This window comes from Blennius ocellaris, assembly GCF_963422515.1.
Source record: "Blennius ocellaris genome assembly, chromosome: 21".
NCBI lineage: Eukaryota > Metazoa > Chordata > Actinopteri > Blenniiformes > Blenniidae > Blennius > Blennius ocellaris.
The window spans coordinates 12,156,532-12,182,505 of NC_137670.1; the positions used below are offsets into that span (position 1 = coordinate 12,156,532).

The following is a 25,974-nucleotide window of genomic DNA, read 5'->3' on the forward strand; positions in this document are numbered from 1 at the left end:
TTCCTTCTTTCCTCCCTTATCCTCTCGCTTTCTCCATTCCAGCAAAGAACATCATAGAAGAGGACGTGGCTGCCGTCCGCTCTCTCCGCAGCTCCGGGAGGGAAAAATAAAAGGCTAAATGTCCTTTCCTTTCACGCGTCCTAGCTTACTTTTATACAGGCGGTAACAAAGATAAAAACATTAAATGGAAACCTCCTCTTTTTTTTTTTTAATCTAATATCACTTTGACCCAGTGGCGTCACGTGCGTTTACATTCCTCCCTTCCCTTGTTTGTACCTGTGAGAATGGGAGAAGAGCTCTCTACCCACCCTGAGTCTGAAGAGGCAGGATGCAGCTCAGTACGGCCAGCTTGACCCCTCGTCGCTTCGCCCTGATCGCATTGACTTGCTGTGCATTAAGAGAGAACGGGTGATATCCCGAAATCCTCTACGTTTGACCTACTTTAAAAGTTGGGATCAGTCCAGGAAAACAATAATATTAATATTAATAATAAGAAGAAGAAGAAGAAAAGAAAAAAATAAAGGTGGCAAGCTGAGAGTACTGAGATGCAACCTGCGATAGCTACCTTCCTAAACCTGGTGTGACCGCGCTGTCAGAGCTTCCTCCTGCCGTCTAAGAGTAGGAGAGGTGGGAGCCGTTGGAGATGTGCGACGTGACCGAGGTGCTTCGGCTCAGGACGCCGTCGCTGCCCCCGGCGCCTCCGGGACCCCCGCCAGACGCCGTCCTCCTCAGAGGCTGGGGGCTGTTTCTCAGGGCCATGAGGCTGGGGGCTCCGCGCACCCCGAGCCCGCCGCCACCGTAGATCCCCCCCTGCGAGGAGGAGGAGGAGGAGGAGGATGAGGAGGGGCCAGAGATGGAGGGAGGAGCGGGCGGCGGGGGAGGAAGCATGGCCAGGGACTGGGAGGAGGAGCGCGAGGGCAGGTGATGGGAGAAGGGCAGGGGGTGTGGGTGGGCCAGGTCGCCGCCGGAGCCTCGCACTCCGGCCCACTCCCGCTCCCTCTCCTTCTCCCGCTCCCGATCCCGATCCCTCTCCCGCTCGCGGTACAGCTGCGGCGTGCTCTGGTGGTGGTAGTGCTGGGGCAGGTGGTGGCGCTGGTGGTGGGAGGAAGACGAGGAGGAGGAGGAGGAAGAGGAGGCGGAGGAGTGGGACGAATGGTGCACCTCCCTCCCGTCCCGGCCCAGCCCCAAGGCCATGCCCAGGCCGTGGGAGGAGGAGGAGGAGGACTCGCTGCGGCGGTCTCCCGACCCGCTGCCGATGCCGCTGCTGCTGCTGCTGCTGCTGTTGTGGCTCCGGCGCGACAGCTGCTGCGACGGGATGCCCTGGGGGTGGATGCCGTGGCTCCAGTGGCCGGCAGAGCGGGAGCCGGGGGGCGGGGCGTTGGAGTAGCCCTGCTTGGGGTAGGCCTCGCTGGGGATGCCCGTCAGCGCCATGCTGCTGAAGCCCAGGCGCATGCTCTCCGAATCGAAGGCCTCGATCTCGCTGGCCTGCCGCTCCAGGAGGGTGCGGATGCGCTCCGAGCGCTCGTTCTGCAGGGACAGCATCTCCTCCTCGATCTGGACGCAGGAAAAAGACGCATCGCGTCGTCACTTCTGATCTCCACCCTCAGTGCACACCTCCATCAGCTCACTACACACAGCCACTTGAGGTTTCACAGTGGACCTCATGAAGTTCACAATTCAACTATGAATTCAGTTCTACTGACATATGATTTGAAAGAATAATTTGCAACACCTTTTTTTCTCATGACTTCATTTCAACAATTAAAAGAAAGAAAAGGCATCCCCCTGACCCCCAGACCTTTAACTCCTGAAACTCTCTGCTTACTTAGAAAGTCACTTTATCACATTCATCCTGAAAATGACTCATTTTCAAACAAGTTATGATCAATATAAATGAAATTTTACACCAATTTGATTAATTCCATTGTCAAAATCACCAGTTGTGGCAAAAATGGAGATTATGTGAAATTATTGAAATTTCAAGAATATCTAGTAAAAAGGGTCTTCAGGGTCTTTTGTTCATTTCTTTTTCAATTTTTTCGTTGGACGATTATAATTATTGAGGGTAAAATATCTGTCATATAAAATCCAAAACTATGTTCTTGTATAATAACTTGGATCTTGGATTTTAAAATTATTTTGTTGCATTTTGAAGCTCTGGCGAGACTCGGCCATTGTTCTGCAATCTTTTTGACCAAAAGAGCCAACTTTTCTACTTTTAACCAAATAAAATTTGGCTGTCATAGGGTCATTAATGAAATTTCTTCTACACAATTTAGCACATTAGATATAATATTGAATTCTTAGCTGTTTTGGTTTATTTGATCTTTTTAGCAATTTCTCTTTTAGGCATTTTACTCTTAAAACCCCACCAAAATAAAACAGGAGATAAATATGTTTCCTTTCTAACAATTTCAGCTGTAATGTATTGTATTAGTTCTTGCATATTCTTGTATTCTTGCATAAATAATGACTGAAGAGCGTAAAAGACTTTACAGCATCGCATTTCAGGTCAGATGCATGGTGTTTTAAAGTCTGCAACTATGACGTGTTCATCTAAACTCGTCTTCAGTTGCCCCAATGCCCTCACCCTCTGCTCCAGCAGGGCCCGGCGGATGGACACCCTCTGCTCCAGGTCCTTGACCTCCCGCTCGTGCTGCGTGTCGGTGTGGATCTTGATCTTGCTCTGGTAGGCGTTCAGCAGCTCCAGCTCCTGCTGCAGCTGCATGCGCAGCACCTTGTACTCGGCTTCCTGGGTCTCGTCCAGTCGGAGCTGAGAGGAAGAACGAGAGGGAGGTAGTAGGATGAAAACAAAACCGTTTTGCTGCGAGTCTGGAGGCCATAAGTTGTGCTTTGGAGAGGAGAGGAGAGGACGAGGAGAGGAGTATAGAGAGTCTGACAACAGAGAGAAAAGAGAGGGGAGATGCAGAGGAGAGGGTGAGGACTGAGGAGAGTGAGCTGCATGGTTTTATCAGTGTGGGCCTGCATGTACTGCATGTGGTGTTCTGACTTGATTTTGTCTCTGTGGAATAAAGTGAAACATGTGAAACAAACTTACACATTCTTGTGGCGAAGGTTTTCCACTTTAAATTCATGTGTAACATCAAAATACTTTGCTACTTTTGAAGCAGAGATCGCCGTCTTTACTTTGAAATGGTCGAAAAGATAATGTACTACAGTATATCTGAAGTTAATAAGTAAACATCAAATAAAATCCCCTAAATCAACACAAATATGGCATTATCACTATTGTTGCATGTTATGGACATGTATATATGGCACACATATATACGTATATATTTATATGCAATAAAGCAATAAGCAGGTTTGTTTTACCGAATCCTTTGTTTAGATCAGGGCGTGGACATTGGGGAATACAGCTTCCTATATCATTGCTAAGACGGTGAAAAAAAAACGAGGTGGGTAAAGTGTAAACGTTAAATGAATTGGTATAATCCCACTGAGCTGCCCGACCTCCGAGGGCGACGCCTGGTCTCTATCCTGGTTCCAGGAACACAGATTGAGTCTGGTTTCTTCACTCAAATATATATTTTTCTGACCTGAGGATTGAGATTAATCATGGTGTGGGAAGCCTTCCCAAACAGACTTTAACCACTGCACACAAACAAGGGCAGCGGGGATTTGGCTTACTGGGCTTACGTGGCAGGGTGCCATGTGAGGTAATTATAGTAGCACAGAGGGGTTATGTCATTGAAAAGACATTTTGTCTTTCATCCCATCGTTTTCCTGGTAGAGTTGATTCATTTAGAATGAGTGGATTTGTGGAGTCGCACACTGGGAGGCCAGACGACGACTCTCGATGGCCTGAGGGCGGCGGGGTGAGGCTGTCGGAAGTGGAGCGAAACACACGGTTTCTTTATTCCTCCACACTAACAACAACGAGGAGTCACAAACGGTGCCTCACTTATATTTTATCCTTTGTGAAGAGTAAACTCAGGAAGCGTCCCATTAGGCTCTTATCGCTCATGAGAAAAGTGATAATAAACATCAGTTCTGCTATCGTGGAAATGAACAAGCCGTGATCAAAACTTTGTTGAGTTTTAACACTCAACAAAGTGAGCTAAAGCTGTTCAGGAAGGCAGGAGGTAGAGGTTAAAGGACCTGAACTCTTTTTAATCAAATGACGTAGACTAAGATAATCTGGCTTTGGGCTTTTGAAGCTTGGCATCGAGAAATTTTGTTGTTCAGTCCGATTAAAAAAAAAATTAAAAATCCAGGACAAGAAAAGAATCACTGCTCACTCTTCTCCGCGGTACAATGGGTTTAAAGGATGGGAAAGCAGTTCAGGCACTGAAGATATGGTGTTCCATTGAAATATTCTAATATTTACCCCCCCACTTTTTTTTTTAAGTAAATATGAAAAGAAAAATAACCTCTTACTGGAAGCTGGAAGGATTTCGTAAACCCCCCCCCCCAATTTACCGAAAAGCTAAAGGATGTTTCAGGAAAAGGAGTCTCACACGATTGCGGGACTGGGAGGAGGCCGGTTGGCGGGCGAGCAGACAGGCGGGCGGGTGGTCAGACAGGCGAAGGAGGGGTGGTGGTTGGGGGAGGTAGGGCCCCCACCGGGCCAGGGCACAGCAGTGGTGGTGTGGTGCGAGTGTGAAGTGAACGACGTTTCCTTGCCTTACTCACAGCCTGTGTGGACAGCATGTCATTGATGGAGTGGTCATACTGCTCTGCCAGGATGGCCAGCTTACGGGTCTGCTCATCCTTCAGCCGCTTCAGCACGGCCTTGTGGTCCGACTTGGGCGTGTTCTCCAGCAGGTGGTTGCGCAGCGCCTTGTACTGGCGGGTCTGGATCTTGCAGGTGTCCTGGAACTGACGCTTGATCTGAAGCTCTTTGGACTGGAGGAGAGAGGAGAGAGACGGACGCAGCTGGGCTCAAGTGCTCCTGTGATTCTCTTCAGCCAAACGGCGGGGGGGAAAAATCGTTTGCAAGCTGCAATGTCAACTTTAGGAATACGTACCTGGTGAAGGATTTTGAAGGCATAACGTTTATAAAATGTTTAGTTAAAAAAAAAAAAAACTAAATCATCATAAAAATTTATATACCGGGGCTCGCCATCACAAATCCTGTTTGAGTCAGAACAACTTTTACACTATAAGTACTGAATGATGTAAACTGTGAAGTTGGTGTACCAGGGGGATTTTAATAAGCTTAATATGAAATTCCTATAATTTCCTAAAATTACTATTCTCATTCTGGTAGCTACTTTATGACGGGGAAAAAAAGAAGCTTGCAGATAATATCGTTATGATTTTGACACAATGCAGTGTCATCCCAGGGGTTACAAGATTGTTTTCCTAACCTTACGCCATTGAAGAAAACAGTTTTGTTTTGATTTTGGTGTGCTGCTTTATCGTCAGTATTAAACCTGCCATGACTCCATTCATATTATTAACCACTTGTTAACTAAATAGGCCACACCCTTTAATGAAGCCACTGAACTGCAGTTCAGCTCATTCATTTGTTTTCTCAAAGAAGCCTGCTTTAGTAATTTATGACGTTTTGTCCATCTGCGGATGCTTTAATGTCTCAACAGTGCTTGAATATCAGCAGCAGCTAAATAAAAGAGGCTGATTTTAACTAATTCGCCTTGCGTCTACTAAAATGTTGCCGTCTCAGTGGGCTGAGAATCAACTAATAAGCCTTATTACTGGGGATTCAATCATATAAATAGTGTACACACTGTTACAAGGTGGTTTCAACTCTATACAGGCAGGTGCGTGCATTTTATAGTTATGTAACAAAAAAAGAGGAAATTATCACTCCCACTCCAGTTTTTTTTTTTTAAACTATTGATGGTATTTTTCTGAAATGCAAATGTATTGAACATTTGTCCTTAAAAGTCAATATGCAAGTCAAAGTTTAAAGGGTGAGTAAGTTTAACGGGAGTTCAATTCTTTGTCTATATAATGGATTTTCGATTCAAAATATGTAGGTTCAAACATCTAATGGAATAATTAAACAATAATTTATGTAATTGAAACCGATTTGGAAGAAAAATGCAAATCTAGTATGAATATGAATTGAAATTGATGGTGTGCTAAATATGAACTGTAATTTTAAATCATAATGGAGTAATAACTACTTAAGTGTGGGTAAAAATACTAAACTACTACTTATTAAAGCTACTTGGTAACTGGAATATTTGTAATGCTTAGTTTTTAAGCTGAATTTGTAGGGGTGTAGGAAACTTCCTCTTTCTGGTCTGTGTTTCTTTCCTTTCCATCACTGCAAGGAGCAAAATGTTCTCTCCATTATAAGTGCTATTTCACTGATGAATCAAACACATTTCTAAAATCACTGACTCAGTCCTCTGCAGATGATAAATCCTCCCTGCCTTCATGTTCTTTGTCGTAATAAGTGAAGACGACAAGTGTTCCGTTTGTTTTTGTTTTGTTTTTTTGACCATTTATGTCATTGTATTTAATGCAATACTTAATTGAAAACTTCAGGAATAAAAGACTGGAAAAAAAAAGAGCAAATAACCTGATCTTTTATTGAAAAAATGGTCCATCGATCCATCCGTTTCATTTTAATGAAACAGTTTTGACTCTAATTTATGGTTTATGACTGAAGCTTATTCTATTTATCACTTCTAATAAGTAATAGTCTTAAATTGTGTGCTTTAAAATATATTATTATTTTCCACTAATTTGAATGATTTCTCCTTAAAAGGGAACGACATACCCCCGACCCCCTTATTTCTCTTTTTGTTGCACCTCCAGCTAGAAGCTCTCCGGCGCCCCCTCCCCCCTGCAGAGAAGTCCCACGCTTTGCATACCACTGCTTTCAAAGCCTATTTAAACTTCCTGCAAAACCTTTATCAGGAATAATAATTATGGGGGTGAAAAATCAGAAATCTGAAACACCAATTGCTCAAATTGTGTGTGAGAGATTTCTGGCTACGAGGTTAATATTGACACAGCATTTCACATGAAAATGCACCATTTTTGCATTTTTGTTGCAGAAAAGCTTCACCGTTACACAGTAGCGTTTTAAAAACAATGTCCAGTTGCAGCATTAATGCTGAAAATGATTTCGTTTTCATGTAGGACCCCTAGTGGGTGCTGTTGGTTGGGTTTTTTTTGTAATGAAACCACACAAGTGGTGGTGAAGACGTGTATTAGGATGAACGTACAACATAGTTGGATTGCCATTACTGGTGACTATGGACCTGGGAGTCATGACACTCTAGAGGCCGCCATTGTTGCTACTGTCCATCTACTGAGCATGTGCAGAAAAATTATTTATGAAAGCCGTGGGGTCGCGGAAGCAGCATTTCAGAAAAGTTGCTCCGTTGTCGTGTAAATGGGCCTTGATGTCTACAAGTTAGGTTTACTGAATCAACAACAGAAATGACAACCTAGTACAAATCTAGTAAATATAACCTTTGTCCTCCCGTCACCTGTATAAACAGGAAATGTTTGGTCCAGCAGTTTTATGTGGAACAAAGTCATATGGTTTTATGCCACCATGTGAAATTAATTCAAACTAACGACTCAGAAGCTAAAAACGGATTCCCCTCATATCTGGTAAAAGGAGCATTAATCTTAATAACATAGTGCTAGTGAACGGTGGATGAAGGGAAGGGTAGGAAGACACAGTGTGTGATGACACAGAAGGAGTCACATCAATCAAAACTAAAAGGAATTATCCGCTCCTTAAAACAAACAAACAAACAAAAAAACACAAAGAGGATAAAACAAACAAATGATAATAATGGAAACATAAAAACAAATCATAAACACAAACAAGACAATGATTTCAACACAAAAGAATTTATTTTTGTGTAAAGAAAAATCTCTAAGTATAACAAAACGTCTGTTTGGGAGCACACAGCCGTACAGTATGCCAACACTCATGCAGCTAAAAAATAAAATAAAATAAAGGATGGCGAAATGCCTCCGGAACAGAATGCAGTACTACTCATATAGATACTGCATAAAATAAATATTTAATTAAAAAAAAAAAAAAAACGCAAAGTGATATAACTCTGTGGAAACAAACAGAATGCAAACATGTAAACATACACAGGAACAGGAAATAAATGAAATAATCAATGGCAAATAAGTTACATAAAAAAAAAAAAAGACAAAACAAAACGATGCATGATGCATTTTAAAGCGAAACTTCCTGAATGCAGGTCACTGAGAAAAACAGTGTCCTACTTTCTTATTCCCCCCTGGATCGTTTTACAGTTAAGACCAAGTTTCCACACTCGGTGATTTTTCCTCCATATGAGCGGCTCGGATGTCATTTCTCTGTGACATACCGGGCACTTTTTTTTCCCTGCATCACAGATGTTTTATAAGAATCTTGCTCTTTGCAGTTTTTCACCTGAATCGTTTTTTTCTGAAGTCTCTAAAGAGCGGTCAAAAATCTTCCACTTTTAAACTGAAATAAAGCTGAAATGACTCAAATGTTTGGCTTGAAAAATAAATATTTCTTTAAGAGGAATCATTTCAGTATATTGTAATGTAAATGTATGGTTTAAAGCTGCTCAACCACAATACAGGCGCATCTCAAAACCTTAATTATTAGTGAAAGCCTACCGCTTTGTCTCTCGTTCACCTGTGGGTCTCCACTGTGGGGAACGTGGTGAAGAGGTGGAAGGCTACAGGCACAGTTCGTGTTGAGGCCAGAAGAGGCAGGCAAAGATCAATATCAGCGGTGAAAGATGGTGAGAATAATCAAAAACACTCTACAGACCACCTCCAGAGATCCTCTTGAGGCAGATGGAGTCAAAAAATGGAACATTTCTATAGTATCTGATATTGTCTTGGCAAGCACGTGGAAAGAGTCTGCAAAAACAATGACGCATCTCCTAATTCTCAGTGCTGCCGGAAAAAAAAAAAAAACTTTTCTTGTTGACATCACACTGGGGCTGAATGTACTGAACAAGAAGTTACAAGCTCAGTGCTGCCGATACCAACGTGAGAACATTGCCCACAAAGCCCAGCGCTCTCAAGACACTCATGGATGGAGGCACAGCATTCAGTGGATTACGAAGCTACAGGAGGAATTGGACCACGGGCTGAAAGACTTCCAGAGATGCTGTTTTACAAATATGCGCTGACCTCTTCTCCTGTGCTCACTGGCCTGCAGTGCAATGCTCAACTCAAAGCCAAGCTCAGGGAGGCGAGTGTAAAAGTAGAAGAGCTTATAATTTGATTTTTTTGAGAGAGAGAATTTGCCACTCCCAACTTCTCTCGGGTTTCCAGCTTGTTCAAGTGGACAAGGTGCCTTTACGGGAGCACATATCTGTGAAAAACTCATCTCCAGCATGACTTTTAATAAGTCAAAGTGCAGGTCCAGACTTAATGATGAGCATCTTCCAAGTCATACTGAGGATTTCAGCTGCTTCTTCCCACAGAGTCAAATGTGGCTCAGGTGTGTGAGAGGAAGCGGGGAGCAGCCAAGAGAAGAACCCTTCATGTTGACAAACGATTCGATTGCACTTTTTTGTAGAAGACCTGATGTGGCCCAGGTCAGTCGACTTTACCGGATTCCATTTTTCATTTTATTCGCTTGAAACAAGTGACTGTTTGGAATGATGCCATTTGTCGAGTTCAATTAAAACTGTTGTGACCATGAGAAAACTAAATCTTCTCTACTGTTTTATAATCTTTTGAGATGCGCATGTATCTTTGCTACTTTTTTGGGGGGGATTTAATATTCACAAAAATATTTTCAAACATGTTTAAGGTGAAGATCAGATGCAATTTTTCTGTTTTGAGTGAAGAAAAGCCACGTGTTCTTCTATATTCATTCATTTTAAAATGCCTTTGGGCCAGAGCAAGGCTCAATGAGCATTTGATATCACGGAATATCCCTTCATTTCATAGTGAGCTGCTTTGTCACGACTTTCACATTCAGTAGTTCTATCAACCTTTCCTCTTTACGATTGTTTCTCTCAAAAGATTGTTTATATGGCTTCATATAAATTAAGCTACACTGAGATATTAAATAGTTGTTTTCTTATATCAAACCTAAATCTACGACAAAGAAACTCCTGCTTTCTTACGATCCCATGATGACTTCAGGATAGGTCACTTAGCGACAGACTGCTGATAATTGTGCAAACAGCTGAGACTAGGCACTCTTCTTATATCTATCAGGGGAAATGTTTACATGGTAAATCATCACAAAATCATTGCAAAAACCGCAATAAAATAGTAGAACTAAACTAAAACCGGAAGGACGACGGTTTTCACCAGCTGCGTGTAAAATGATCCCATACGTCCACATATTCATATTCACAACTTCATATTCTGATTTATCTGGTCATTGTTTGAGCTAAAAGGCCCCATACTTTGGTATTTTAGGTCCATAGATCACCTCCACCCGTTACAGTGGTCCTAGATATTTTGGTTGAACGTGTTATTGCACTTTCATGGCGGACAGAGATAGTGTTCAGGGTAATGCTAGTGAAATGATTGAATATGCAAAATTTTTTTTTCACAGTATTCAGCTTCAGGGAGTGAAATTATCGTCACAAAGCTTTGCAACACTGTAATATTTGTTCTAGGCACTGACAAAACGGTGCAGCTGATCAAATAAGACCAATGTAAAAGTAATAAAAAAAAAAAAAAAAAAACCTGAACAAAAATAAAACATTGCACAAAAGAACGGTCTGAAAAATAACCATAAAAATATTTGTCTTACAAATTAAGAGCAAAATAATAAAAATCCAAGAAACTTTTGAGAAACTTTTACAAAAAGCACAATAGATGAAATGTTTAAACTTCACTGAATTTGGTACAGCAACTGTGGGCGCGGTTCCCACTCATTCAAACGTATGTGGCTCGTGGGCACACACGTGCACGTTTACTTTCAGCCAGCGCACACACACATGTACAGATGTGTGTATGAAGTACAGCTCATCTCTAAGAAATGTGACCATAAACGTGTTTGGAATTATGTAAAGACGGCCGTGGGCGAAATTCCAAGTAGACCCACAGATAATGGGAGCTGTACGACATGAACCCCCCACGTCGGTTCCCCACTTTTCTTTGATTTGTCCTACACTTTGTTATCGCCATGGCCGGATTTTCCCCCTCACAAACCTCCCAGATGAAGTTCTCCTCAGCCCACCCTCCCACCTCCCCTCCTCACGAAACATCCGCACCCTCTCCTCCCTCCTCTGCCTCTCGCTCTCTCTCCTCCTCCTCTCACTCTGCCTCCGCTCTCGGACCTCTCGGGGCAACAGCCTGGGCAACCTGCTGGGAACCTCTTTCTTCAGGAGGCCCAGAGCTTGGAGTTGCAGCCGGGCACTCGGCGGCAGCTTTTTCACGACCTGTCGGGCGAGTTTCAGCACGACCGAGTTCGCCAGGTCCGCCAGGACTCCGAGGGGACGCCTGCTGAAACGCCTCGCCCAGAGCAGAGCCTTGGCCATGGGAGAGGCGTTTCTGCAATGGACCTGGAACTCTAAGGGCAAGCTCTTCAAGGGAACCGGGATCTTGGACTGGCGCACGCCCCAGTTGCGGCCTGCTTTGGGGAACATCTCGTATAGGTTGCGCTCAGCCATGCCGCCCATTATGGATTGGCACATGGCAAACAGGGGCCGAGGCAGGCGGAAAAGTATGCGCATGCAAAGGCGGTTGACCTTGCGGGGCGCGAGTTGAAGAAAGTCACGGGCCGGCCGGACAATTAGCACCACGATCAGGTACAAGGACAAGAAGAGAGAAGGAGAGCTGAGGAAGGAAGCGGAGATCAAAATCATGGGAATGTAATACATTCCCAAACTAAAAGAAAGTCCTAAACTGAAGAGGCCGCTCGCCCAGAGGCTGAGGGACAAGTAGGTGGAGAGCGAGAGAGAGCAGCAGGACCGGAGGAATAGGTAAGAGAAGAAGAGCGCCAAGAAGGCGAGCTCGGCGGAGAGCAGGACCGAGGCCACGGAGGGCAGCGGCGGCGAGCGACGGAGGGAGAGGAGGAAGATGGCGAGGAGCAGCAGGGTGAGGTTGGAGGGCTGGGCGGCAGCGGAGAGGGAGAGGAGGAGGCAGATGGCGTGAGAGAGGAGTGACGGTAGAGAGGTCTGAGCCGGGGAGGAAGTGGGAGCGGGTGAGACGGGAACGGGCTCCAGCTCCTCTAAAGCGCCGGGGAAGTAAAACTCAGACAGCTCGTCGAGCTCGCGCAGCCGCCTCCTTTCCGAGGACGGGGCCAAGAAGAGCTCAGACGGACAGCCGTCGGCCACACCTCTGCCCTCCTCCTCTTCGTCACGCGCAGCATTGCCGTGGTCGTCCTCTTCGTACTCCCACTGCACTCCTTCAACTTCCCTCAGGTCTGTCCCCTCTTCACTCATTTTCCACTCTTCCTCATCATTTTCCTGCGGTTCTCCGCCCTCCTCGTCGACCTCACATCTCCCATCAACTACAGCGGTGCCGTCACCGTTCACCTCCTCTACGCTTCCCCTGGAGTCTTCATCGTCATTGAAATCCTCGACAGCTCCATCGAGCTCACCGTCAACTTCGTACAGCTCCTTCACCGTCAACTCATTCTCCTTCTCCAACTCTCTGCCTCCCTCACCCTCCACCTCACCCTCCACCTCCACCCCCGCCTCCCCCGCCTCACTGACCCAGCTGCTACTGCGCCCCTCCGCTGACTGGCTCTCCTCAGGAGACCCCGGGCGCTGGGTGCTCTCACTCACTTTGAGGCTCTTGGGCTGCTGGCGGACCTCCACGGCATGTTTCTGGCGCAACTCTTGCTCACGCCTCTTGTTATACTCCATCTGGTTGGTGAGCTCCGTCTGGTGCTGCGTGCGGATCAGCTCGGCCCGCGTGCGCTGCACCAAACTCAGCTGGCGGAACTCCAGCTCCTGGGTGGACTCGTGGTGACGCAGCAGCATGGCGCACTCCAGGTCCTTCAGAGTTTGCTTCTTGTTCAGATCCTTGGGAAGAGAAGAATCATTAGAACTTAGAGGGGGAGGACCTGGCATGAAAACAAAACACCACTAGCGATCACAGCCACTGCAGGCAATTTCTGAAATGGGTCCAAGTCTATGTCACATTGGCATTTATTGGATAACCACAAGATTCCCCCCTGCCTCAGGTGGAAGTTGTGATGTCACTTGTTGGCTTCGTCATCCAAGCAAATGAACGCAGTAAGGCCGACAAAAGACAAAGCAGCACCTCATCCTATAATTGTAACTTCAGAGAATTCTCCTCCTGCTCTCAGATCAGCAGAAGTTCCCCCATCCCCGTGTCACTTGCCATTTCAGATCAATTTTCTACACAATGCAATTCCTCCTTCATCGCGGCTGAATTGTGTAATTTGTTTTTATGTTCCTCCAAAAGAAGAAATTACCTCTCTCAGCAGATCCTGTTCCAGGTTGTGACGTGCCAGCAGCATCTTCCTCTTGTACTGACGACACTGTAGCTCATAATACTGCCTCTGCCTCCGCAGCAGCCCGGACTCTTCCTCTGCCTGCAGCTGCTGAAGACACTCTTTCTGGTGCACCAACCATTCCTGTTTCTCCCGCTTTGGTGTGGACTGGTTCTCATTCAGTTCCTTTCGCAAAAAAAAATTATTTTTTACTATTACTATTAGCTCAAAACCATGTTAGATAGTTCAATGCAGGTTTAGTAGACACACATGAAAAAGTAATTATTGTTCATTCTTCAACGACAAACACTGCATTGCAAACTTTCCCTCTGTTGTGTGATGAACAACTGACTGAAGACAAAACCAAGACGAACCTCTTTGAGCTGCTCTTTGCGTTGACGGTACTGTCGCTTTTGGGACTCCAGCAGGCCAGTGAGCTCCTTCTTCTGCTGGCCCAATATATGCTGCTGAAACTTCTTTTCCTCAGTCAAGACTGCCTTTGTCTGAGTAAAAAAAAACAAAAAACAAAATGATAACGGAACTTCTGGACTATGAAATCTTCACCTTGACACTTGAGGTTCTCGTGTCACTTTCAGAAACTCCTCCACTGCTTACTTCCTTTTCGAGGATAGCCTGGTGCTTCTTGGAGAGCTTCTCCCCTTCCATTGAGAAACTGTTCCTCTGGTTCTCCAGCTCTTTGTCCAGTCTCAGCTGGTGCTCGTCCATCTCCGCCTTCAGCTTATTCTCCAGGCCCATCAGCTGCTTCTGGTGCTGCCGCCGCATTCGCTTATACCTGTTAGGAAATACAAGGTAAGAAGTTAACTCTCGGTCGCAGGTTTTATCAAGCTGGCACTGTAAATCCATATTACAGAGCAACTATCAAATACTAACGAGAGGCATTTTCACACTAAATCTAATCGGCAGTTGTACATGTGGCAAAGGTGACTCGGCTCAATCATTACTACAATGTGTGCAACTATTGTAAATACAGATGCAAATATCGGGAAACTGAGATGAGGCCTTACCCGGACATCTGCTCTCTGAGGGCCGAACCCTGCTCGTGTTCCTGGATCTGACGGGTGACCAGCGAGGCTGTACGAATGGTAGCAAAATGGTCGCGGCCCCGCCGACGCCTGCCCCCTCCGCCCCCTCCACCGCCGCCGGCAGATGAGGCTTCTCGTTGTGAGTCGACCTCCGGCTGATAGGGATCGTCGTAGATGTTGTCATGGCTCTACACAGCAGAAGAATTGAGGAAAATAAAATGGGAATTTAAGAATGACTCCTCACATAAAACACAGCAATCAATTAACTTATTCGTTGTTCCTGCATCTGTGCAGTGACGACAAGTCAGCTACACATCTGCAGCTTCAAACTGCTGCTTTGACTTGGTTATTCCTGAAGGTGGTGCAAGTATGCACGCGTTCAACTGAAATATCAACCACTTCCTTTGTGGATGATCATTACAGACTAAGAAAGACACAAAAGCATTAAAAAAAATTATGACTTATAGGTTTCCATTTACTATTTAGTAGATTAGTGTTGCTTGAATTATAAAATGAATCAAAATGATCATTTGCTCTTTCCAGTAATGTACAGAAGTTCCTATTAATACCAATGGACAGAGTGTGAGATGTTTTTTTTTTTTTTTTGAAAGGGACAGGATTGTCAAACCTGGCGTCCTCCCACAGGCAGTTTCACACGTGGACTAACCAGAGGCTTGTGCAGGACGGAGCTGTTGGAGGTGACTGTGTGCTCTCCCTCCTGCATCATGGCCATCTCCCCGCTGTCGTCGGAGCCGTCGGCCAGACTGTTGACCGAGCTGCTCTGGGAGCTGGCGCTGATGGACATGGAGGGCAGAGAGTGGGAGCTCTCCATGCTGTTAACTGTGCCGGTGCGCAGCATATACTGCTCCACATCCTGGTGGTAAAAGAAAAAGGAAAAAAAAAAAAAAAAAGAAATTGGATGAACAAAAGTTGTGGGTCCAGACGACATTTGGGGACGGTGACGAGGTTTTGAATTTGGCAGTGGTGCCTTTATTCCAGTCAAATCATACATCGCTTTGAGCGGGTGAGGATGAAAAAAAAAAAAAAAAGTGCCTTGCAGTCACAAACACAAACCGCCACTCTAAAAAGAGCCGCTCCACATACTCCGAATTCTTTCATTTCCTTTCCAGGGGAACGCAAGCCACAATTAAAAGGAAACAAAGACCTTTGTATGGCCATGAACACATGTCGCATACAATAGAGTTTTATACAAAAGCAGGATGAATGTTAAAACCATCTGGTTTACCAGATCTGATCGTTTTCTACCTTTGAAGAAATGCAGCCAGTCTTGCTAAACAAAACCAGTTACAAATAAATGTACAAGTACTGAACTGCAGCATTTTCTTTTGGGAGTTCTCATCCTCAGGCCCCATTCTCACCTCTTCTTCATCACCTCCTTCAGGCGCGGGACCGTTGTGTGCCTCGTGAAACAAGATTTTCTTCATCTTCCGGTACTGTAGGTTGTCCAGCTCACGGACAGCATCCTTGGTGCGTGCGATCAGGTCCATCACAACCGTCATGGGACGCTCTCTGCATAGGAAATGGTGCTGGGAGGACGTGTGAGGCGAGCGAATGAGTGAAAAGAACAGAGACGGTGTGAACATAACATGACCCAGTAATGAGCAGTAATGATTACTATACCAGCGAACCAGTAGACTAATTATGCTCTTAAAAAATATTGCAAGTCATAATCGCAGCCACAAAGATTACACTTGAAAAAGTCGACATGGATTCACACAAAAATTCCTTCTTTCACATTAGTGCTCCACTCAATATTTTATTTCATAAAAAATAACAATTAAAAGTGGAAAAACATTTTTGGAACTTAAATTTCATATATACTTTAAATTGCAAATTCAGGGAATTTAAAAAACAAACAAAAATGTATTATTAAAAAATTCTTTCATGCATGTCTTTTGAGAGCAAAACAGATGTAGGTCTGTTTCTCAGATTTCCTCGTCTTCTAGTGCTAAAAGTAGTCGTTCATGGTCGGTTATTGAAAAGCTTTCGTGTACCTTGAGCAGCACATCAGAGGTAGGTCTGTCCTGAGCGATCTTCTGCAAACAGGAGTCCACAAAATTGCGGAAATAATCCGACCTGGAGACAGAAATGCGTCATTATACAGGCATTGAGACGTACGAAAGCAGCTTGGAACTCTAGCACTCGAGTGCTTGTGTCCTACATTAAGTGTTTTTTGAGTATCTACTTAAAGGATACTAGCTGTGAAAAATTGCATTTGAAATGTAAATGTAAACCAAATGTTTGGTCTTTTTTTTCAACATTTTCAGCTGTACATTTCGTAAAAACTTTGACAAAAGTCAACAAAAAACAAACAAACTACAAATGTGGAGACAGAGTCCTGTACAGCCCTCATAAAATTAATAAAATTGTAAAACACATTACAATTGCACATCAAGTTTGCCTGACATGTGCTATATAAAAAGAAAACGCTTAACTTGAATTTACACTGGAATTCCTTCATGACATATTCTATTTGAAAGTATTTATAAGAGAAATCAGATTAACACGAAAAAGAAAACACTAATCTTTGCCTAATGCCATTATCTCTCACCAGTGATTAGACTGCAACACCGGGCTCTCATTCTGGGCGATGTGGTATAAGGCACTCATAGCATTCATGTTGAACAGAGGAGGCTTCCTTTCCGCTGGAGACGAGCAAAGCCCGGCAAAGCATGACAAAGAAGGAGCGCGGCAGATAAAAAGAAAGAGAAAGAAAGAGGGGGGGGGGGGGGGGGGATGAAAATGGTTGGGTGCTTTCATCTTAGTAAACATTAAAAAAAACCACTTGTGCATCATTGTATGGCTGCCTCTTACCCAGCTCTATGCAGGTAATGCCAAGTGACCACACATCCACCTTTCCATCATACTGACCCTCGTCCATGGCTAGAATCACTTCAGGGGCCATCCTGCACGGAGGAAACAACAACAATTCAGCCATTTCCAGCTCCATTCCTTTGATCCTGGACCAACAGAGAACAGCACCTCGGGGCTTGCTGTCATTTCCGACAGCTCCACTGCATGAGCACACATTATGAGGGTTAGGCTGCCTCGTGTACAGTAACAACAGTAACTTGGAACTGCTGAGTGCTGGATTCTGGGGCACTTGTGAGATACAAAAAGAAAAGAAAGAAAATAACTTTCTGTTGCTGAAATGCAGATTAAAATATGCATTGAAATTCTAATTATGTCCTATTAAAACCCCTCCAAGTTCACATTCTTCAAGTTTATTTCACAATTTGGGTGCTTTGAATGAATGTGACTCTCACTTTAAGACATATCTTTTCTCTTCTGTTCAGCAGTATGTACAGATCAGCCCGACTATAGACTGTACATAACATCTTTTCAGTACTATTGAAACTAAAAGACAGTTACTTTATATAGCAGTGCAGTGCCAACATTACATCACAATCTTTTTTCAGCTGCAAAGTATTGAATCTGACGAGCACCCATTCTATCACTTTCTCAGTTCATCAAATGTATACAACGTTAGATAACAGCATAATCTATATGTGCATGTAGAAGATTATTCATATCGGCAGTCGGGAATAAAGGCACATGAAATTTGGACAGTCAATCTATCATTTGTCCTGAACTCAAATGCAACTGCCGTTTCCTTTACAGCAAAAGGTATTTATTTCCTCAGCAGAAAAGCTTTTCTGTAAAGCTCGACAAACCGCCTAAACCCATAATAGTGACGCTCCGAAGCACCAGTGCACCTGGCTCTTTGTGTGAATAAAATAGTCCACTGTGGTTTGGTTTATTTGATGCTGAGCCTATAATATGTCTTTGGCTACTCTGAACATTGTGCTGCACTTTGTGGTAAAGTTTAAATAACACCAAAAAAAAAAAAAAACTTGGATAAATACAACTGCACAGTGGATTTCAGGCTAAAAATGGAAAGAGACATCACTGGAAGAGAAGTCTTCCAGTGGCTGTTTTTGGATTAAATTGTTCCTCATGTAAGTGTTTGGGACACTGGCACTGGAAAGGTGTAAGCTACGTCAAAACATCTTTTTTTTTTTTTTACGGTGAGTGGATGAGGAGTACAAAACTTCTTTCACCAGTAAGGTGTTCCCACGAAGGAGTTGGCCGGGGCAACAATGGAGGCAGAGCCAAAATCTCCGAGCTTGACCTGACCGGGCTCCGTTAACAAGATGTTTCCTGCCTTCACATCCCTGGGAGAAACCATCAAATGACAAGACAATGACAGGGTCAGAAAAAGAAAAAAAAATGGCAACGAGAAAGGAATATGCATAGAGCTGGAGGCTCGGGAATAACAAGATGCACTAGAATGTGTTGCTGCACAGTGTGAAAGCATAAACACCATTGCATAAGCTTATCTCAGGCAGCACAGTTTGTGCTTTCTCCCATGGATTTGTTTCGTCTCTTGTCAGGAGTGTGGGGGAGGATAGATAGAATAGATACAGATAGTGAGAAATGAAAATGGGGGTCACCTGTGAATCATGTTGTGAGAGTGAAGATACACCAGTCCCTGCAATGCACCATGGGTTATGGCAGCTATTTCCACTTCCTGAAGAGGCTTCTTGTGTACTGGGTGAGGAGAGACATTTCGCAACGTGAGACGGCGTTTAAGCAAAGAGAAGGACACGTGATTAACTCATTAGTGCGTGTTGTCGTTGTCGTCGTCCCCACGTACCTTCTAAGAGGTCGGAAGCTGAACCCAGGCAATACTCCATCACCAGCTAGGACAGACACGGCACAGTGTGAGATTGCAGCATGTGCATAGTTAAAGACGTTTCCACACAAGAGCTCAGCAGAGAGTTTAAGTTGGGAAAGCTCAAGTCAAACTAAGTGCATCACAGAAAAGCATTCTTGTGTCCACCTCATAGTAGAGCGGTAAAATGTGCTTCTCCTGGAGCATTTCCAGGAGTCGGCAATAGATGCACACAAAAAGAAAAGTCTCTTCAACAATACACGTTAAATATTCATTAGCCATCAGGCTGTTTGATTCTTTACACGCAGCTGAAGTTGCATTATTTCTAATGGTGTTTCGCTGCTCCGACTTTCAAGAAGCCAGGAAACTCAAAAAGATCTCGAAAGATGAACATGTCTCATGAAATGAACAGAGACTAAATGCAACCCTCACTTCCTGATTCTGTCGGTTCAGGAAGTTAAGTCAAAGGGAAGAATATATACAACTTGCTTAATGATTCACAGACGAAAGAAGGAAGTATTGGATACCACAAGGACGAAAGTATCTTTCAACCTGAGACAGTGCACATGGGGAAAAATAAAAAGATTCTTTTAATGGCCGTTATATCTCTGGCTAAAATATAGTGACACGAGTCCAGTTTACATGAACACTGGATGAAGTGATCAGATTGATGCGCTTATATGCAAAACAAATATTTGATTCAAAGGATCAATCTCATAATGCTCGGGACTCTGTCGTTTACCATTTGTGACAAGCTCACATACTCCCACATCCAGCTTTACTATCAATGGATTCCGTCAATAGACAAATGAAGCTGGTTGTACGTCTGCGTTTGCGACCTTTGACACGCCGCAATCAGATGATCAGGAAGAGACAATATGTGAGAGAGCAACAATCCCTTCAACTTCGGCCAGTTGTGCTTCACCACCTCCATTTTTCTCTCAACAGTGTGAGATGTTTGACATGGTGACATTTTGTAATAGACAAGCACATAGGGCCGTTTCGATGGACCGCATTGCATCCAAACTAAGATTTACACCAACTTCTGAGAATGCTGGTGAACTTTTGTTCATTGGAGCCAAAGGTTGCAGGTTCAGAAATCTAAACATTTGTCAAATTCACATAAAAGTGAGAAAATCTCCAAAACACTTGAGCCAATGGCCGTGGTGAATTAGTCTCCCGTCATTACCCAACAGAGAAACAAGCACACAGTTTCAATCCCAAGCAGACCAAGAGTGAAGTTTCTGTACATGTGAGAGTACAGATGTGGTTTTAATAGTCACAGCTGCACACCGTGAAGGATAATGAAGTAGCTGATCATGCCTCATCAATTCTGTAAAGCGATTATTATTATTGCTGTATCCATGATTGTTAAATTTCACTTGATTAAAAAAACAACATAAAATACTTCAACTGACGATTGTATATCATGATATTAACCAAAAAAGAAAGATATGATCCAAAACATTCTCTGTTGCCAAACTCCAAGCCAAGACTTACTTTAAAAATGTGCAATGGGATTTTAATAGATTTATGTACTAGTTTAAATTGTTTTATTAAGTATGCATGCAGGACACTGGAGCTTATATCAGGCCAACGCTGGAAATAAGTGACTGTAAACTCTATAGACTTGCTGCAAGTCCACTGCAAAGAGACGGTCACAAATACACTCAATCACACCAATTAAATGGTAAGTTAATTTTTTATCTAAAGACAGTATTTTATTGCTTCAGCAGCCTCAATGTGCTTAACACGACCGTTTATATTCAACCACCCCCTCACACCAATGGTGACCACTGCTTAAAAATAATAATGGTAATTATGAAATGAATGTCGACATTAATAACGGCCGTATATCGCAATGTGCACACTCACCCAGGCGGTGTGCTCTCTCAGGTAGCAGCCACGGTACTCGACAGTGTTGGGGTGGCGAAGTTTCTGGAGAAACTTCACTTCCTTGATGATATCCTGCCATTTCTGGAATGAAAACCGGAGCCAATTAAGCACGAGAACATGTCAAATGCATCCAAGATCTGCAGCGGTTGATGACGGCGTGGAGCGCGGTTACCTCGTTGGACTGTTTCCCACTATAGGACATCTTCTTGATGGCCACCACCTCATTTGTGCGGATGTCATGGGCCTAATGTGGAGGTTAAGAACAACAGATGAAGTTCTTTAAGAACTATTCTTCACCGTTTCGTAAATACAAATATTTAGGGAGTCTTTTACCAGTTAATTTCAGTTGAGGGTTGAATATCAGCAGTATCAGCAGATGGTAGCAATAATCAAACATTTTGCACAACACCAACAGTGATTCATCAAGGCTTTTTTTTTTTTTTACATTTGCGACAATAAAGAGAACGGGATTACATGAAACAAAGATTTCTGCTGTGTCTCCTTCTCTCTTCTTTTCTGGCCTCTCCTGTCTGTGACCAGCTCCTCTTCACCCTTCATTAAACAGGATTTTTCATCCACCACTGCCACGTTGTTCTTTGTCCCTGACGCCCACCATGCTTCTCTCCTCACTTTCCAGCCACGTCTCAGCCTCAGCTGACGGATATAACAACCTTCTCTTTCAATTGGAGGGTCGGGGGCACCACCACCATCATCATCATCATCATCATCGTCTTCTATATTGTCACCATCTTATAACATCAGTGGTACAGTCATGTATCACTAATCCACCTCTTAATATCTGCAAATTCAAGCCACGTAGCTACTTCTCAATGACGGTACCATACATTTTATAATGTGTTGCTTTGTTTCATGTTTTTCTTTCCCAGTGGAATGTCCTCTGAAAATGTTTAATCCAACAAAATGAGTGGATGGTGCTTGAGATGCTCATGTGATCTGCAACTCACAGGTAATAAATGAATACGGGAAACAATTTTTCATTCATTTATATTTTGCTGCGTTGTTTTCAAATTGGAATTAATCCAGATTGGAAGAACAGATAAAAGCAAATATTGATTCAGGATGCACCAATGCCACTTTTTGAAAGGAGGGGCACTAACCTTTAGCCACTTGCCGATACAGAGTACCGATACGAGTATTTTCTTTAAGTGCCGTTAAGTCTAAACCATCTTCCATACGTAAACAACATGTGAAGGCTATGCATTGCGCGCACCTCCAACCACCTTGTATACTAGTATACTATTGTGTGTACAATACAAATGGCACAGAGCATAGTGTCCATCTACGCACTGCACTCCGAGTACTGTAGACTGACAGTAAAAAATAAAACCATTTGCAGATTTATATTCAAACCTCTACAATCATGTGGTACATTGCTACAATAATTTCAATACTGATTTTCACAACTGTGGGAGCCACCAATCAAACCTTCACGGTCTGTCTCTGTTGTCGAGTCAAATATGAGAATGGCTTCCAAGAATGTACTTTATCCATATCATTTACTCAGTTCTGAATAATAGCTTGGATTTTGTGTCAAATCAGGACAATAACAAGGCTGGGAAGAAAAAAAAAAAAGAATCTTAATCAGAAATGACAGGTTTTCTCGCCTCCTCACTGGTAGATTTAGACACTTCCAATAGTCATGACTCTCCTCACAAAGCTTTTGATTCCAACAGCTGCAGGAAAAGCGACTTGACTGTAAACAACGCCGCGTCGGAATCCAAGGGTGCAACTTACGAAGTAGACTGCTCCGAAGCTCCCATGGCCGATTTCCCTCAGGTCCGTGAAGAGCTTCTCAGGATCCTCCCTGTAGAACAGCTCAGCCACCTCCGGGTCCTTCAGGCTCCCGGCCCGCACACTCGATGGCATGGCCAGCGCCTGGTGAGCGTGTGGGAGACACACTGGGTGAGCGTCTGCTATCTGGCAACATGACCAATGTTTGTGTTGGGCATACGTCTCATCTTTTAAATATGTTCTTGTATGTCACACAGAAGTAACACGCTCAGATGGCTCGAGGTGAGGAGCTCGTTTTCTTTGGAGCAAAACATTTGCACCTGATCCCCACGGCATTTCAAACAACTGATGACCAGCACATCATGCTTGTTTTAACTCTTCCATTGTAATTTTTTTTATTTTTGTTATATTATGTGAAGCACTTTGGCTTCAGCAACGGCTGTTTTTAAAGTGCTCTATAAATAAAGGTGACTTGACTTGACATCAACCACTTGGGTCCAGGTGTAAAAAGCCGACAATGCATTCAAAATATCACATGATCAAAAGAAAATGCAGATCCGCAAGCTGGCTGAAACGAAGGCCAAAAATCCCATCAGCTTCAAATAAGCATCATTCTATCCACCCATTCATTCACTTGACTGTCACTAACCATCATCCATCTGTCACTGTACTCAAAATATAGACTTCCAACAGTTCCGGCAAACACCAACACTGCTATATTTTCCATTTCTACATTCAACACTGAAATTTTCAAAAAGTGGTTAATAACCATAATTTCACCAGATATAGTCTAAACAGCTTCAGCATTGAAGGATTTAATTATAAAGAGAAAGAAGTGAACACTCATCGGGACCACATAATCTTCCTTTACAAATCCAAATATTTCTAAAATGATGGAAGCTGTAGAGGCTACACAAAACACTCAAACAATCGTCTAATACCCATTTTAACTGGTCATTCTTTGATCCTTCACTGTGTTACACGCAATCACAGCCACTGCCACTACATAATGGCTGATTTGTGCTCCTGCGTGCAAACCTGGAGAATCAAATAAAACCAAGTTCAAAAACCAGCAACGTGTTTGGATTGAGAATAATGGACGAGGCACTGTTATGCCAAAGTCACATGCCCAAGGTACAGATGAGATTGTGGTTATGAGGCACATTCTGAAGTATGTGTATTTTACAGGTTGTTTTTCCTTCTTGGGAATATTAATGTTTAAATTATTGGCTTTGACCACTAACAACAATCTTACAGGTCTTATAGCTGATGAAAAGTCATTCTGCTGCACACTGAAAACCACACCAGATGAGTGCTGCTCCACATTCTCCATAGAACGTTGTTTTTGAACATAATGTGACATTCTTCAGGGGAGTGCACCACAGAGTAGCTATTTCTGACACATAATCCTGAGACGATCATTTATCAGATGCACTGTCTGTCAAGGTAACAGTCTGTAACAGGGCAAGACATGGCCCATTTAGGGGACCTGTCAAAGGTTTCATGTGGACAAAATCTTCACCTTTTTCACTGAAATGATCTGCAGCCTCACTCTTTCCACACTCGTGAACATGAGCATACATGATTTATCTTCAGGGCCATTCAGGCACTGTCAAAGAGGAAGTATTTGGCTCCTTTTAAACACAAGCAATTGTTTGAATCCTGCCACAAGCAACACGTCTTGAGTCACCATGAAGATGCCATCAACACTGCAGAGAAGGAGACAAACACGGCTGCAATTGTGTGGTTATATTTATATCTAAATCACGTGCAGCTCGCAACGTTGAATCGCACTGGAAACAGGTCATTGGGAAACGAAATGCAAATTGTCTCCCAATGATCGGATGCACAAATGAAAACCCAGATGTGGGCTTGCGTCATGTTTAGGAGGCTTTTTGCACTCGACTGGTCAATTAGGCTGCACAAATCTATGCATTGCATTCAACAGTGGCCGGACAACAACTCCAGGCTCGCAGGCTGCTCAGGCCAACAACAAGCCTGCATGTCAATGTCAACGTCTGCCAGATGTGAAAATTAGAACCCGGGCGATGCTCGCCGGTGTCTTCGCTGTAGGAAAAAAAAAAAAAAAAAAAAGAAGGAAGGAAGGAGAAAAAAAAAAAAAACCCGAGGCGGAGACGCGGCTTGCTTTTAACATCATGCTGAATGATTTATAACACGTCTTACCGTGGCTTTTGGGATCCACTGTAGCTAGCCCGAGAGCTAGCTGACTGGCCTGGCAGGAAAATATTGGTCTCACTCCCCTTTTCCTCGGCGCTGAGCTCCTTATTCAGCACGAACGCAACACATTCTGCCCGCCGATGCTTTTACTCAAACGCCCCTCCATCCCGAATGCCCCCACCACCCCCCCAACGTCGGTTGGACAGCTAAGCGTGTCTGCACGACTCGACATGGGTGAAGTGTCCGTCGGTGGAAGTGACAGCTAGCTGACAGACGGCTGCCAGCTAACCGGAGAGCCGCTGCCTCCGAACGAGCTTGTTAGCCACAGTGCTAACGAAATAACGCAACGAGAGGAGCCGCCCGGGACGCTTCAGCGGAAAACTGGTGCTCGGAAAACCGCGGCTCCGCTCCCTTCTCCGCTCTGCGCTGTCATTACGCTCTTGGCGCCGGTGGATTTCACGGTCCCGCTCGCGTTCTCCCCATTTTGCTCGACTCTCGTCCGTTTTTGTTCAGGACTTCATGATGGCGGAGCGGGGCGGGAGCCGTTGAGGAAAACGGAACCGCTCTTCTTCGACGCTTCGGAGGCGCGCGCGTCAGCGGGAACAGTATCCCCGCGTGGCCGAGAAGATTAAACATTAATAGAACATTTTAGGGCTGAAGTGTGAAATCAACCCCCCAAGAACTGTCGGGCCATTTACACGAACAAAAAAAAAAATCTAAATAAAATATCAAAATCAAAATCAAAAATTAGTAATAATATTCTTCTATCACTTAAAACCCTTACATCCATCTTCTACATCTAGGCCCAGTGTGCTGCATGTCCCAAATCTCTCCATGCCTCATCCATCCAGAGCGCTGGAGCCAAATACGAGCTTTCTGTGGGCAAGGGATACATCTCGACAGGTCAGCAGCTCATCACAGGGAAAGCACACAGAAACAAACCAATGAACCCCACATGCATGTTTTTGGACCACGGGAAGACATCGGAGAAACCGACACACACGTCGGGAGAACATGCAAACTCCACACAGACGGGCCGGGCCAGACCAGTATTTGAA

General features: G+C 44.0%; 1 protein-coding gene across 2 annotated transcripts; it reads right to left on the minus strand.

The window, feature by feature from the left end:
* Positions 1-612: 612 nt before the first annotated feature.
* Positions 613-25,022, minus strand: taok2b (TAO kinase 2b; the record flags this gene model as incomplete). 2 transcript variants are annotated; one of them, XM_080517699.1, is made up of 20 exons in its annotated part: positions 24,923-25,022; positions 22,742-22,882; positions 21,159-21,230; positions 20,966-21,067; positions 19,073-19,118; positions 18,870-18,966; positions 18,477-18,590; positions 17,230-17,321; positions 16,967-17,060; positions 16,410-16,491; positions 15,774-15,941; positions 15,062-15,268; positions 14,377-14,582; positions 13,967-14,144; positions 13,726-13,854; positions 13,334-13,537; positions 12,678-12,917; positions 4,657-4,869; positions 2,591-2,773; positions 613-1,554 (listed from the first exon to the last, which is right to left on the minus strand). In XM_080517699.1, the coding sequence occupies exons 2-20, from the start codon at positions 22,871-22,873 to the stop codon at positions 613-615; spliced, it is 3,501 nt and encodes a 1,166-aa protein (XP_080373825.1). In that variant the 5' UTR covers positions 22,874-22,882; positions 24,923-25,022. The 2 variants fall into 2 exon arrangements, with proteins under 2 accessions (XP_080373825.1, XP_080373824.1); XM_080517698.1 differs by lacking the exons at positions 613-1,554; positions 2,591-2,773; positions 4,657-4,869 and having other exon boundaries at positions 7,974-12,917.
* Between the last annotated feature and the right edge of the window lie 952 nt (positions 25,023-25,974).